We start from the raw sequence: 13,654 nt of genomic DNA, 5'->3' as shown, positions 1-13,654 counted from the left end.
GGAGAATGAGAAGGTGACAACCTCTCGGGCAGCCGAGAATCAATTTAGAAAGCGAATTCACACTGGATACATCGTTAGGGGCCACGAGCTTTGGAAACTGAAGTTCCAGGTACGGCCAGGGGTTTCTATCTCTGCCTCCTTCTACTGGGCAAAGCTTTGCCTCAAAGCCTCACCCCATCTCTGCAAGCTCTCTGGGGGTCTCCCCAGCCTGAAAAGACCCACCAATTCCTCGCTGAGCTCTTGGCTCCCCAAGTCACCCAGAACCAGGTTTTGCCCTGACGGCCTCTTTCGGTGCCCACTTGCGCTCTGGTGATTTGAACACGACCTGGCTTCACTCCCCTACATCCTGCTGCTGTGGGGCTGGCAAAGGGTCTGTTTGCACTGACCTCTGTCCACGTCTGTCTGTCTGTGGCACTGGAATCTGCTCTTGGCTGGGCACATCTGCCAGGTAAGCTCTGGGCTTACCCAAGTCCCTGTCCCCAGCACACAGGCACACATGCATGTGTACACGCTTCTTACCGAGATGGCATCTTTGATTTCTTTGGCGTCACAGTAGGCCAGGGGCCTCATGAGGCCCACGATCAGCCGCTCAAACTTCCCCGTCAGTTCGTACTTCAGGTCGGCAATAAGGTCCTGGGGGAAGACAGTGCAGCCCTGAGGATTATACCTGATGGGCACTCGTTTGACAGCCATGGGGCCCATGCACGCCACACAGCCCCCAGGTGACCACCCAGAACTTGCAGCCGGCAGAGAGGCATGGTGTCCCTTCCCCAGCTCTGTCGGCTGCCCCACTCTCTGACTCCCTCCATTATCTGGGCGTTTGTTCCCCACTACTCCTGGGGCACCGCAGTGCCCTGGCTGTATTTGAGGCTAAAGAAGAAAGACCAGGGGCAGGTTCCAGACACAGGCGCAGGAACCTGCAGGAAGACTCTGATGAGCACATCCTCTGTCCGGCCCACCCGCCTCTGATCGCCATGGTTACCTTGCCATAGAGGGACTTGTAGCTCTGGCAGATCTCCTGCCGCTGCCTGTTGCTCCGGGAGGTGATCAGCTCTAGTATGGCCTCCTTGTCACTGCCTGGAAGTCAGGAGGGCCCCTGTCACGCTACTTACGCTGCTGCCAGGAAGCCCGCCAGGGTGCTTCCTTCCCTGGCCACAGCATGAGCCTTCTGCTCTGGAGGAGCCAGTGATGAGTGTAGAATCCACCTCACCGAGAGGGGCGGCAGCACAGCGGACCTGAGCCCGGCGGACCCCTGATCTAGCTCTCACTGTACAGATAAACTGAGGCCCCGAGAGGGGCAAGGGCTCGCCCACGGCCTTGCAGGAAGCCTGGCTTAGAAAACCCGGGAGTCCGAATGCCAGCGCAGGTTTCCTTCAACCCCAAGGAAAGTGCAAGAGAACAGTCAGCCCTGGTTCAGGGTGGCGGTTACCCCAGGGGAGCAGGCGCGTCCCGGGGTGTCCACTACACGGGGGAAGCACTAGGACTGAAGCTGCAGCAGCCCGTCTGGGGCTCCTCCTCTTCAGCCCTCTCTGTTGGCGGGGAATGCTATACTGTGCAAGTATGAGAAATGAAAGAAGGCTGAACAAGGAACAGGCTCGGCTGTGGCTCGGGCTGGAGGACTCGCCTAGCCCAGCGTGCGAGAGCTTATGGGTTCACCCCAGCGACACGCGTGCACACGCGCATGCACAGGCAGAGGGGTTCATTTTACTCCCCCACACCCCTTCCCACCAAGCCCGGCTGAGCTCAGCCTCTCCAGACCCCTCCTCCCCTCAGGCCTGCCTGCCCGCGGCCAGCACCCACCGATGCCCTTCATGGCGTTGTACAGGGCCTCGGCATCCTGGCCGGGATCAAAGTCCGGGTGGTCGTGGATGGAGCCTCGGTACCTTGTGCCCTGAACGGGGGAGAGATAGGGGTGCTGACCTGGGACCTGGGCTCTGGTCAGGGTCATGCCCACCGCCCTGCACCAACCTTCACCCTATGAGAGGGTTAAATAAGCCTGGCTGAGTGGCGAGGGAGGAGAAGGGCGCCTGCAGAGGAACCAGAGCCTCTCCTGTTTTCACGGCACTTTACAGTTTACAGCGCCTGTTTGCTCCCCATGAACGTGACTCCTGTAAGGCTTGCTGGAGTGGAATGTGGGGCTGAGCCGTGGGTGCTCTACCACTGAGCTACATCCCTACCTATTGTTATTTTTACTTTGAGACAGGATCTCGTTAAACTGCCCAGGCTAGATGTGGATTTGAGACCCTCCTGCCTCAGCCCGAAGGGATTATATCTGGGATTATAGGTGTGAGCCACCACGCTGGGTTTAAAATGGTCTTGGTGTGAGATGAAGCAGTCAAGCACAAAGCAAGCCACCTGACGGTGGCCACCCAGGCCCTAGACTTCTTCCCGGCTCCCCTGTGCTGTCTGGCTCTGCCGAACCCTGCAGCTGCCAGCTGCTCAGGACAGGTCTTGGGCCCAAGGGACCAGGAAGCCACCTTCAGGTTTGATACCAAGATCTGGCACGGGCCTGCTGGCGGTGTAAGCTGAGCTGTAGGAGGCATCTGAGGACAGGCTGGCTGGGCCTGCAGGCCAGGAGAGGAAGCCAAGGAGCCAGCGACCTCAGAGCTCGAAGCAAAATGTGCATGCACAATGGGGCCGATGCCTGTGGGAGCCAGCCGTGGGGCTGGGTGTGTGGCAGGGGCTGAGGGCTGAGGGCTGCGGGTGCCCGAGTGCAAACCACCAAAAGCTGCACAGACACCGCAGACAGGAGCAAGGACCTGCAAGAAAGCGGCACTGACTTCAGCTCCGTGGAGGCGCTGTGGGGCCGGGAGCCTGCGAGGGAGACGCCCCCTGCTGTCTGTCGCTGGCAGAGTACCCCGGCCTCTGCAGCCCTGGTCCCAGCCTGCAGGCGCTGCCTCCTCTGAGGTATCCGTGCGTGGGCAGCATGGAGCTGCTATTTAAAGTCCTGACAGTGACGCTGACCAGACAGGGACACCATCTTCCCGCCGCCCACGGATCCCCTGCAACCTGATCACCCCTGGGGCAGCGAAGGATGGCTGCCGAGGCCCTTCCTGCCTGACCTCAGAGACTGAGGCTCTGGCCAGAGACAGCGCCCGCCGGGGGAGGAGGGCAGGCCTCAGACCACAGACCCGAGGAGGCCGGAGTGCTGGGTGCAGGGACCCATGAGCTGGAAGGCAGGACAGCTGTGAACCCTGCGGTGTTTCTCCCCGAATCCCCCCAGTCTGGCAACATTAGCGAGGAGGCGCAGCCAGTGTTGGGTAGACGGAGAAACAGAGGGCCAAGAGGCGGGGACGACTGCTCTGTGAAGAGACTAAAACCCCTTTATAGTCTTGCGCTTCTCTTGGTTTTGTTTTAGACAGGGTCTTGCTATGCAGTTCAAGCTGGCCTTGAACTATGTAGCCCAGGCTGGCCTTGAATTTGAGGTGATCCTCCTGCCTCAGCCTCCCGAGTGCTGCCATTAAAGGCCTGCATCAGCACACCGGCCATTCCTCTTGATCTTCAATTCCATGGGGAGCAGGGACTACATCATGAATAAGACAAACAACTGTGTATAAGAAGAGTAACTGAGTCCCCAGCCCTAGTGCAGGGGTGGCAATGGAGACTGTGCACAAGCTGAGTGAATCAATGGACACTCAAGGGCCAGGCTCTGAGAAGGCAGAGGAAGGCGGTGGGCGGGCCTGCAAGCCGGGGTTCCTCAGTGTTCAGGGCGGTGCTGAGGACCCCTGGACCTGGGAGTAAAGATGCCACCGTGAGCCCAGAACAGAGACAGGTGATGCAGCGAGGCCACACAGCAAGTCAGAGGCCCACCGGAGGGGGCCCCAGGCTCTTCCTAACTATCCAAACTTTCACCCTCCCCCCACTGTCCCGGGCAGGGAAGGAGATAGGGAGGGGCAACCCGGTGTGGCCCCTGAAGGGCACCGTTCCCTGTCCCTGAAAAAAGGGTCTGAGCTATCTCACTGCGCCATTTGCCTCTTCTGCTGCACAGGCTCCTTCCAGCCTGGCTGCTTCCTGCCTGCGTCATTCTGACCCCATTTTCAAAGCTAAAAATAGGCAGAGGTGCTGCTCAACCCTGGGGACCCTAAGGTTTCTCACACTCAGACACTTGTGTCTCCAGGGCAGCCGGGACCAGGACCCCCCTAACACCGACCCACCTACCGACCCCCTCACTCACTCGCTCAGCCCTCTGCTCACCCACTCATTCATCCACCCACCCATCCACCCACCCATCCATCCATCCATCCATCCACCCAGCCAAGCAGGGTGCATGATGCTTCTACCGAATGAGGCCCAGGTATGCTGAGACCCCAGCATCAGTGGGGAGATGCCTGAGGACCACAGCTGCAATGCGATGTGGGGGTGTTTGGGGAGGGGCAGCACAGAGCAGGGGGACACACTTCCTCTGGAAGCTCTGTGAGGGCAGGGCCCGGTCCTGACCTGCTCACAGATGTGTTCCCAGCCCCCAGCAGAGGGCCTGGAACAGCTCAGCTTTCTGCCATTCAGTCTCATATGCAGATGCACGGAGAAGGGAGACTGCCAGGAGGTGCACCTTGCGGACCAGCATCACACCAAGGATGCACAGCAGGGCCGGGGCAGGCAGGCGTGCTGGGGAAGGCAGGCCCAAATTCTCCAGTGCTCAGGGCCGGTGCCGGAGTCACAAGGCTCACTGACTAGGATGGGGCCAGACAGAGACCAGTGAGGTGAGTCCCAGGGACTGCAGCACTGCCAGGCACTGTCCTGGTGGCACTGCTCAGGCACCGCTCACGATGGGCACTGCCATACTCTTTCAGGAAACAGAGCTGCCCACTCCTTAACAGCTAGATTGAATCATACAGTTTGCTTTTATGTGCAGTAAAACCAGCAAATAGCAGCAGATTTCATACAGTTCAAACACACACCTTTCTCCAGGCTGGACTGTGTGCCAGGGCGGGGCGTGGAGGGAAAGCAATCAGATGCATAGTATTCTGCATGGGGGCTGACCAGAGCCCTGAGGTCCAGGATTGGAAGCTGCAGGGGCTGCAGCATAGACCACTCCCTGTCTCTGTCTGTTATGGTTGCTACATTGTGCCAATTTGAGCTGTTCAGAAGTTTAACTAAGAGACTCAGCAGGGAGCCAAAATCCTTACTTTTTCTTTTTCTTTTTGAGACAGGGTCTTACTATGCAGTTCAGGTTTGCCTTGAACTTACTTTGTAGCACAGGCTACAATGACCCACCTGCCTCAGCCTCCCTAGTGCTGGGATTACAGGCATGCACCACCACACCCAACAGTATCGTTACTTTGTAAATATTCTCAGCTGGTGCAAGAGGAAAGCAGGGAGATTTTGTGAGTGCTACATCTACCCTGGAGCAGGAGTAACCTGTGTACAGTATAAAGGAGGAAAAGAAGCTTGCTCTGCCCGCTGCCTTGAAGCCAGCTGTTTATGGACTGAAACCTCCACAAACAGTGAGCTAAATAGATCTCTCCTTCCTGGGTGCCCAGTATTTTGTCCTAGCAACGAGAAAAAAGTAACCAAGACAGAATTTTCTCCCAGAGGAGTGAGATCTTTGCTGTGATCGCAAGCTTTTGGGAATGGCTTGGGGGAAGAGTTTGGAAAAGTTTGGAGATGTCACCTGGAAGAGTAGCCCTGGGACAGCTTAGGCTGCTCTGTACGGGAGATTCTGGTCAGAGCGCAGAAGACCAGAAAACCAGTGAAGAGCAGGATTCGGAGGTTTCTACTAGTAAAGACTGCACCAGGTGCTGGACTCCAGATGATGTGTGTTATAGTTTGGCAGAAAGTTTGCATTTTGCTCATGTCCAGAGACTAAGATTAAAGATGATTGACTAATTAATCTGAAGAAATTTCAAGGCAGTTGAATGTTGAGGCTGTGGCATGGCTACTATGGGGGACTTTTTTTTTTAACTCATTATGTCAAGCTTGCCCAGCAGGCACATGTTCCACTGAGTTAAATCCCTGGCCCCATGTTGGGGACTTTTAGCCAGATTTATGTTGCATATCAAGAGCAAAAAGCCCAGCAAGATGATTAAAACATTGTGCGTTTGGCCAGAAAGGAAGCTCCAATAAAGCTATGGACTGTAAAGACAGAGTTGAGGAAATCTTGATTGTTGAAAAGGAACAGAACAGAAAAGATACCCTGAAGGCATCACAAAAAGCAGGAAATCTTGAACCTTTGCAGCCTCAAAACTGCAAAAGTGGAAGACTTTGAAGCCAAAGCTGCAGAGCGCCATGTCCTAGAATGGCATGGCATAAGAAATCTGTTCCTCACAATCAGGTTCAGAGAGCCCAGTGATCCAGGCACTGGACCCCTAGAGCCAAGAGAAAGGAGAGCCTGGCTACTGCTCCAGCTGACAGCAGACGTAGGCATCTTCCACATGGCGTTGGTTTTAGGTACATAGAGAATGCAAGAGTTCTGAGATTTAAAAGGCTTCCACCCCAGTTTTGGAGGACCTGAGAGGACAGTGTCTGAGGCTGTGAGTGTGAAGCCAAAGGTGCAGTGGAGAACCCAGAAGTTTGGAAAAGCCAGGAACGTGGGTCATCTAAGGAAAACTGCGATGAAGGAGCAAAGCCAGCCTAGAGAGAAGCCGTGGATCGGTAAGCACCAGAAGAACCAGAGGAGGGAGTCACACAGCCCTTTGGAGCTCACAATTTTGTTTAGATTTTGAACATTCTTTTGTCCCAATTCTTTGCACCCTCCTGTTGGTAACTTTTGGAATGAAAATGTTTATCTTGAGCCACTGCATGTTGGCGGCATCTAACTTTGTTTTCAGGGGTTTGCAGCTAACAGTTTGCCTTAGATCTTGAAGGAGACTTGGGACTTGAACTTTCCAGCAATGGTGAAACTGTTAGGACTTTGGCAACTCTTGGGAATGGACTAAATGTCTTTTGCTTAAAGGGATGCCTATGAGCCTTTGGGGGGGCTGGGGGAAAAATGTTATGGTTCTAATGTAATATAATATTGATAGACTTAATGTTAGTTCTTAAGGATCATTAAACCTGTGTTATAATATTTGAGTTGTGAAATGATAAGATTAGCATGCCTTTGTATCTGGAGACCTGTTTGAAGAAATCTGTCTGGCTGCCAAGTTGACAAAGGGTAGATTGTTACGGTTGATACACTGTGTCAACCTGGGGAGTTTGGTAACTAAGAGGCTCCGCAGGGAGCCAGGGCCCTTACTTTGTAAACCTCCTGAGCCTGTCTAAGAGGGCAGGGAGATTTTCTGAGTGCTATGTTGGCCTCCAAGCAGGGTGGCCTGTGTACAATATAAGGGCGGAGAAGAGGCCTGCTCTGCCCCTTTTTGCTCTGGCTGCTTTTGCTGGCTGCTGCCCGGAAGCGTTGCCCCAATGCCACGCCACCCTGGCTTGGAGCCAGCTGATTATGGACTGAAACCTTCAAAAGCTGTGAGCTAAATAAACCCTTTCTTCATTTTGGGTGTTGAGTATTTTGTCCCAGCAATGAGAGAGAAGTAACCAAGACACTGTCCCTGTTTCTGTGCCTGTGTCTGGCACAGGTCCCTTCCTCCTGCGGCTCCCTGCCAGCATCCCTACAGGTGGGTAGTGGGGAAGGGGCTGAGGGAACAGAGGTGAAGCGAAGCTATCTGGAGAGGATGCAATGGTCTACAAAGGGCTTGACCCGGGCGTTCTCTTAGAGCTCAGCTTAGAGAAGAATGAGCACCCTGACGCTCAATCGCTACAAGGGGGGGTTTGCAGCACCAAGCGCATCAGCACCAGCAGGTCCTCAAGTCATCCATGCCCGGCTGCCCTCGGCAGACATTCTCCCCCTCTCTATGTGGCTTTCACGTCACTGAGAGCCTGTGGAGACCCCTCCCCTCCTTTCCCCTCTCCTCCCCTCGTCCGCCTGCCCCTGATGGCCTGACACTGCTGGCAGATGGGATCCCAGCTGCAGGCACTGGCAGTGGAAAGGACCTACTCCACCTTGAAATATTTAGCAGGTGCCAGTGCCAGCTGGGGAGCGGCCCAGGCCCTGGGGTTCTGTGGTCTGAGGCCCCACCAGGCTGCTGCTGGAACAGGTGATCTAGGCCGCCTCGCACAGACACTTAGTAGAGTCCCTGTCCAGGGCAGAGTGGCCTTGATGGGACCGGACCTGGCCTCGCCTCTGCAGCACCCAGGCAGGCACGAGCACCTGGCCTCCTCGTCTTGTCCTCATGTACCCACCCCCCACCCCCACCCCCACCCGAACCCCACAATACAAAGGCCACTGAACAGCGTCTGTGGGACCGTCTATGACACTACTGTTTGCGTGGCTTTGTGGACCTCTAGTTCCTCTTCTGTGACAGCAGACAGGAAGGACAGCAGTGTGGGGTGATCAGGCCCGAGAAGGGTCTGCCCGCATACACTGTGCCTCTGCATCCATGCATGTGCGTTAGGCAGAAGTGGGGCCCGAGAAGCAGCGTTGGGGGCAAGATTCAACCTCCAGCCGGGGAAGGGAGCAGACCGCCCAGTTCCCGACACCATCCTCCTCTTGGGCTCCTACCAGGCCGCTGCATTCCCAGCATCCACATGACCTTTTCCCCTGCCATCCTGCCCTCCATCTCGGGCTGCTGGTCTTCTGTTCCAGCTGCTCCTCTGAGCTGCCCTCCCAGGCTCTCTCACGCTGGGACGGGTGTCCTCCTGCCTGCCCAGAGCTCCTCTGCTGGACCCACCCCAGGGACTGCTAGGACCTGCTACACTGGCCCTGGCTTGCTGGGGTCTGTTGGTCCCTGGCCCAGGATGATGAGGATCACCAGTCAGCCAGGCAGAAGGCCTGCACGAAAGCCCGAAGACCTGCACCCCAGATCCTGGCCTCGGGTCCCCTGGGCCTGGTGGTCCACTTGACTCATCCAGAATCAGGCATGAAGCCGCCTCTCAGGAAGCAGCTCTGGCAGGACCATGCTAGGAAAATAGAGGCCAGGGAGCGTCCAGTCCTGGGATCTGCCCTAACCGCAGTCACTCTCTGCCTGGCCAGAGCCCATAGTGCAAAGTGAGCTCCTTGGGGCTGGCAGGGAGGACACACAAGGGCTTTTTTCCTTTTTTTTCAGTACTGGGCATTGAGCCCAAGGCCTTCACACTGAGCTACACCCCCAGGGCATTTTACAGTTTTTAAATTTTGAGGCAGGGTCTCATTAAGTTGCCCAGGCTGGGCTCTACCCTCCTGCCTCAGCCTACCGGAGTGCTGGGATTACAGCTTGCTTTCCTTCCCAGGGCCCCTCGCTGATCTGACCGCCTTCTGTAAGGCCAGCTAAAGGGGCCACTTCTAGACAAGCCTGGACACAGTGTGACCCTCGTGGTGGCTACAGAGGCCTGACCCTCACCTATGCAGATGGAAAAGCGCCCCGATTCCACTCCCCTGCAGAGTGACAGGGCACGAGATGGAGGCTGGAGTCTTCCCAGCCAGGGGTTCAACCCCAGTGGGTGCACCAGGGACCGTCTCCACCTCACAAGCAAGGAAGACCCTTACTGCTCTGCCGGTTCAGTGTCCCTTTCCTTCCCCGGCCTTGCAGTTCAGGTGAGACCAAGTGAACGTCCTGCTCCAAGCAAGAGTGAGTCCCTGAGGCCCAGCCAAAGGGAACAGAATATGGGACTTGCCCTGGAATCACTGGAGACAGGTTACATGCTGTTTTCCCTTGGCCTGAGACAGGGAATGGAAGCCCAAAGCTGCTGGTGACTCATGTTTCAGGGAATGAAGCTACCCAGAGGAAGCTTGTTCATGGAGAACAAAAACTATCATCTGGACCCCTGGATCCAGTCAGACCTGAAGCCCTGCACTTCTCAGTCACAGAAGCCAACATGCATGCCTTTCTGCTTGGGCTACTGCGTAGTTGCTGGTGACCCGGACTGGTGAGGAACTGTCTTGTGACAGGACCTGAGACCGTTTCCTCATCCTCCAGGCTGAAGGTGGGAGAGGCCTCTGTGGCAGCCTCAGTGGCCCTGGACCCTAAGTCTAGGGGAACCTGGGGCCCAGGAAAGGCAGAGCACAATCTGAGGGAGAGGGAGGCCCCTTACCTGTGCAGGTTTGGCCATGGTCTCGGTTTGGCAGCAGAAGCCACTGTGGAGAAGAAAGAGAGCCCGTGAGATCCCCGCGCTCTGCTCCTCCCCGATTCTCTTCACCCGCTGCTCACAGCCCTGCGGGTTAAATCACACCCGAAGTCCAGGCTCCCGGCCAGCCCCATTGCTTCAGAGGACCCTGCAGGGACTCAGGGCCTCCAGGCAGCCATGCTAGCTAGAAAAGACACAGAGGAAGGGCAGCCCAGAGGCCACTGCATCCGTGGGGGCTTCCCCAAAGCTCTCCTCAGTCCCCAGGGCAGCCCTCCAGGCCTCCTACCCCGCCTGACAGAGGAGGAAACTGAGGAAGGAGATGTGCGTGCAGCTGGGCTGCTGCACAGGGCAGCAGCATAAAGGCAAAGATGTGAGTGATGGCACAGCCTGGCGTACAAGGCGACATGGGGCTGCGGCTGTGGGGGCTCTGTGAGCCCACATGATCCGCCTCTCTTCTCAGCTTTTCTTTCTTTTAAAGCTCTGCAGACTAAACTCCAGGAGCATCGAGCTACGGCCCCGGCCCTCTTGGCCCAGCCCTCTCAGCTCACTTTGAGATAGGGGCTCCCTAGGCTGCCCGGGCTGGTCTCTAACCTACAGCGATCCCTCTTAGGCCTCCTGGGCAGCTGGGCTCATGGGCGTGAGTCATTGTGCGCGGCCCTGCGTTGCTTTTGAAAAATGAAAATAGCAAATCAGGCCAAAGGGGACAGAACTAGGAGAGGCGACGAGGACAGACGTGCCAGCTCCGTGCTCCCTGATATCACCTGCTCCTGCCAAGCTGAGGAGGATCTCAGCGAGGAAGCCAGCCCCACGCCCACCCACACAGCTCTGTCCCTGGGGTCATGGGGCACAGAGTGACACGGCGGATAGGAAGTGGCTTCTCCAGCCCGGCAGACCTGGACTTGATGCTCGCTTTGTCACTTATTAGCTCCCTTCTGAGGTCAGGGTCATCTCACACTGAAACTGGGCCTTTCCCTGTCCTGCCCCACAGGCTGCTGGAGGCATCAGCACCGGCACCTCCGGGCCGGTTCCTTCTGGCTGAACAGTACCCCTGGGAGGCCGAGGGCAGGGCTCTGTCATGTCTGCCACAAGCCCGGCTACCTGAATGCAAGTCCTTGGAGATGCAGTCAGGGAGGATAGTGGTCAGAGATCGGCCTGTACACGTAGCTCGGCTCAGCTCGGGGAACCCCGGCGTTGCCCTGGTGACCAGGGGCCCCTTGGTACAAACATGCAGCTCTCCCCAGGAAACGGAAACCACACTCCTGCAGCGTGTGTGCTGGGCGACTGACACCAACCCCGAAACTGGGCTGCGAGCCAGCTCCAGGAACCCCAAGCCTGGGCCAGGGGGGCCGGAGGGGAGGAAACCCCAAGGCCAGCAGAGACAGGAAGGGAATGAAGCCGGGGAAGGCGGCTGAGGCCTGTCACCTGCACCCTGGAGCATTCTCCTCTGGCCGTATTGCTGGAAACTTCAGCTGCTGGCTGCCACCCAGGCCCATCTGGACCAGAGGCCCCGTCCAAGGAGACCAGGCTCCAAGGAGGGGCCTCGAGCCTTCTGGCTCTCAAACAGCCTCCCAGCAAGCCTTAGCTCCCTACCTGCATTCTGCACACTGCTCTAGAATCCAGGCGAGGCCCCAATGGCTCCCAACTCGAGTCTTCTCCTCCGAGATGGGATAGAGGCATCTTGAGGAAGAGGGCAGAGCCAGGGCCTGAGATAGCAGCCAGCACTTGCCTGGCAACACCAGGCCCCAGCAAGCCCCACAGGGCCAGGGTCCTGACTGCACGGGACAGCAGGAAAAGTTCCAGGGCCTGGCCCCCGGCCCGGCCCCACAGGACCTCAGACAAACAAGTTCCTCTCTGGCCTCGGTCCTCCTACCAAGGAGGACAACACACCTTGATACTTCTTTGCAGGGTCCATAGCTGACTTGCAAGGAGGCTTTCACCCAAAATTTCCACAAGGAATCCCAGACCGTGGGATTCCCTTCCATCCTTCCCCCCACAACACGCTTCATCACCTTAAGACCAGAACACGGGGCCTCTCTTCTGCCAGAAGCCCGGGGCCCCAGGGCTCAGCATGTCACTGCTCCATGGTAGAGCTTGGAGCAGCACTGTGCTGTGCGGCCACCCACTGCCCTGTCGTTCAGCCTGTGACCCTCATGGTCCCTTCCTTCCCTTTTGGACTCAAGACTGAGTCTGGGAGGAGCAGGTGCCCTCTCCAGCTGGACGGGGTAAAGTCTGCCTGCGTCCTGAGAAGGCCCATCTCTGTGATGATAGCGGGGTCTTGGGGTGGACGCAAGCAAGGTCCCTAAGTTCAAACCCTGGCACTGCACGTTCCTGGCTCAGGACCTCGGGTGAGCTCCGCAACTTGTCTCTGCTGCCCTGGGATGGCCATCTCAACGGGTTTTCAGGTTACCCGAAGACTGTGCAAAAAAAATTCGCTCAGGTTCCTGCGGGACAGGAAACATCCTACCCAAGTATATATGTGTTTCTTTGGCACATTTTAAAATAGTTATTCAGAGAAACTGCAGACCTCTGGGCTGGGGATTTAGCTCAGCGGCATAAGCGCCTGCCTTGCAAGCAGGCAGTCGTGAGTTCGATCCCTGGTACTGATAAAAAGGAAAAAGACAAAAAAAAAAAAAAAAAAAAAAAAAAAGAAACTGCAGACCTCTGCAGACAAAAGACAGGCTCCATGAATCTGTCCTTTTAGTAAAAAAAAAGTCAGCCCCTGCAGCATCCATAACAGCAGACGCAGGTGTTTTTACCTCCCGTTCTTTCTGCATGAAGTGATTTGGTTGCAGTTTTTGGTTTTAATTTTGCTTTGGAGCTGCACTGAGCGACAACCCCAGCCCTGTTTATGATGTGGTCAGAAATTTCTAAGCCTTCAAATTGCCCAGCCAGGGCTTGTACTCCTGCCTCAGCCTCTGGCAGTGCTGGGATCTCAGGTGCACACCACCCCACCACCTCGCCAGTCAGAGGAAGCATCTGGGGTGTGACACCTGGCCCAGACAGAGGGGCCCACAGGCCAGGCGGTTTATCTGGAGACTTCTTTGCAAAACAAGACCACCCTTGCTCCCTGGGCCCCCAGCCCTGTCCCTCTGTGGGTGGAAGGTGCTGGCGCCTCACCCCCTCTGTGCCTGGCTTTGAGCTTTTGCACATAAATAAACCTGCGTGCTTACCCTGTGAATCTCTGCAATGCAGATTACAGTTATATAGACATTCGGGGGCAGAGAATAATGACCATCTTGTACCCTGTGCCTTGTGGGTGTGCAGAGGGCTGTCATTCCAGGTCACGTCTTGCTCTCAGGACTTCGAGGCCAGCCCTCTTCCCTCAGTTTCCCTCCTCATTGTCCTCTCTCACCGCCCACCTTGAGCACACCCCCAGCACACACTCAAAGTGCCCTGTCCACCCCAACCTGCCCCTGCCGCGCCCTCCACCTGCACTTTTTCCCTGTATTTTTTTGGACACAGCATCTCACTGTGGGGTTCAGGCTGGCCCGACCTCTTGGCAACCCTCTTGCCTCAGCCTCCTGAGTGCCAGTGCCTCAGTATTTTCTACTCCACTTTGAGGGCCTTGACAATGCTGCTCAAAGCTGGGGACTTCGTCCAAATCACCAAAGGCCAACTCAGA

General features: G+C 56.5%; 1 protein-coding gene across 4 annotated transcripts in view; it reads right to left on the bottom strand.

Annotated features, from left to right (window-relative positions):
* The window catches only part of Anxa6 (annexin A6), a 45,309-nt gene that overhangs the window by 26,135 nt on the left and 5,520 nt on the right, over window positions 1-13,654 (bottom strand). For 3 of the 4 annotated variants that reach the window (XR_010041027.1, XM_063230551.1, XM_063230553.1), the window contains exons 2-5: window positions 10,000-10,042; window positions 1,801-1,891; window positions 983-1,077; window positions 520-633 (exon numbers count right to left, since the gene is read on the bottom strand). Coding sequence is in view for 3 of the 4 variants with exons in the window: in XM_063230551.1 (XP_063086621.1) it covers window positions 520-633; window positions 983-1,077; window positions 1,801-1,891; window positions 10,000-10,017 (318 nt within the window). In the remaining variant the exon portion in view is untranslated. The remainder of the gene's footprint in view (window positions 1-519; window positions 634-982; window positions 1,078-1,800; window positions 1,892-9,999; window positions 10,043-13,654) is intronic. The other variant, XM_063230552.1, reaches the window with a different exon arrangement.

The sequence above is a fragment of the Cavia porcellus genome, unplaced genomic scaffold, assembly GCF_034190915.1.
Source record: "Cavia porcellus strain 051 isolate PalLab524CR breed Dunkin Hartley unplaced genomic scaffold, mCavPor4.1 scaffold_19, whole genome shotgun sequence".
In the NCBI taxonomy this organism is placed as follows: domain Eukaryota; kingdom Metazoa; phylum Chordata; class Mammalia; order Rodentia; family Caviidae; genus Cavia; species Cavia porcellus.
Note: the sequence above shows the minus strand (reverse complement) of the source record. Positions and strands in the feature narration are given on the sequence as shown.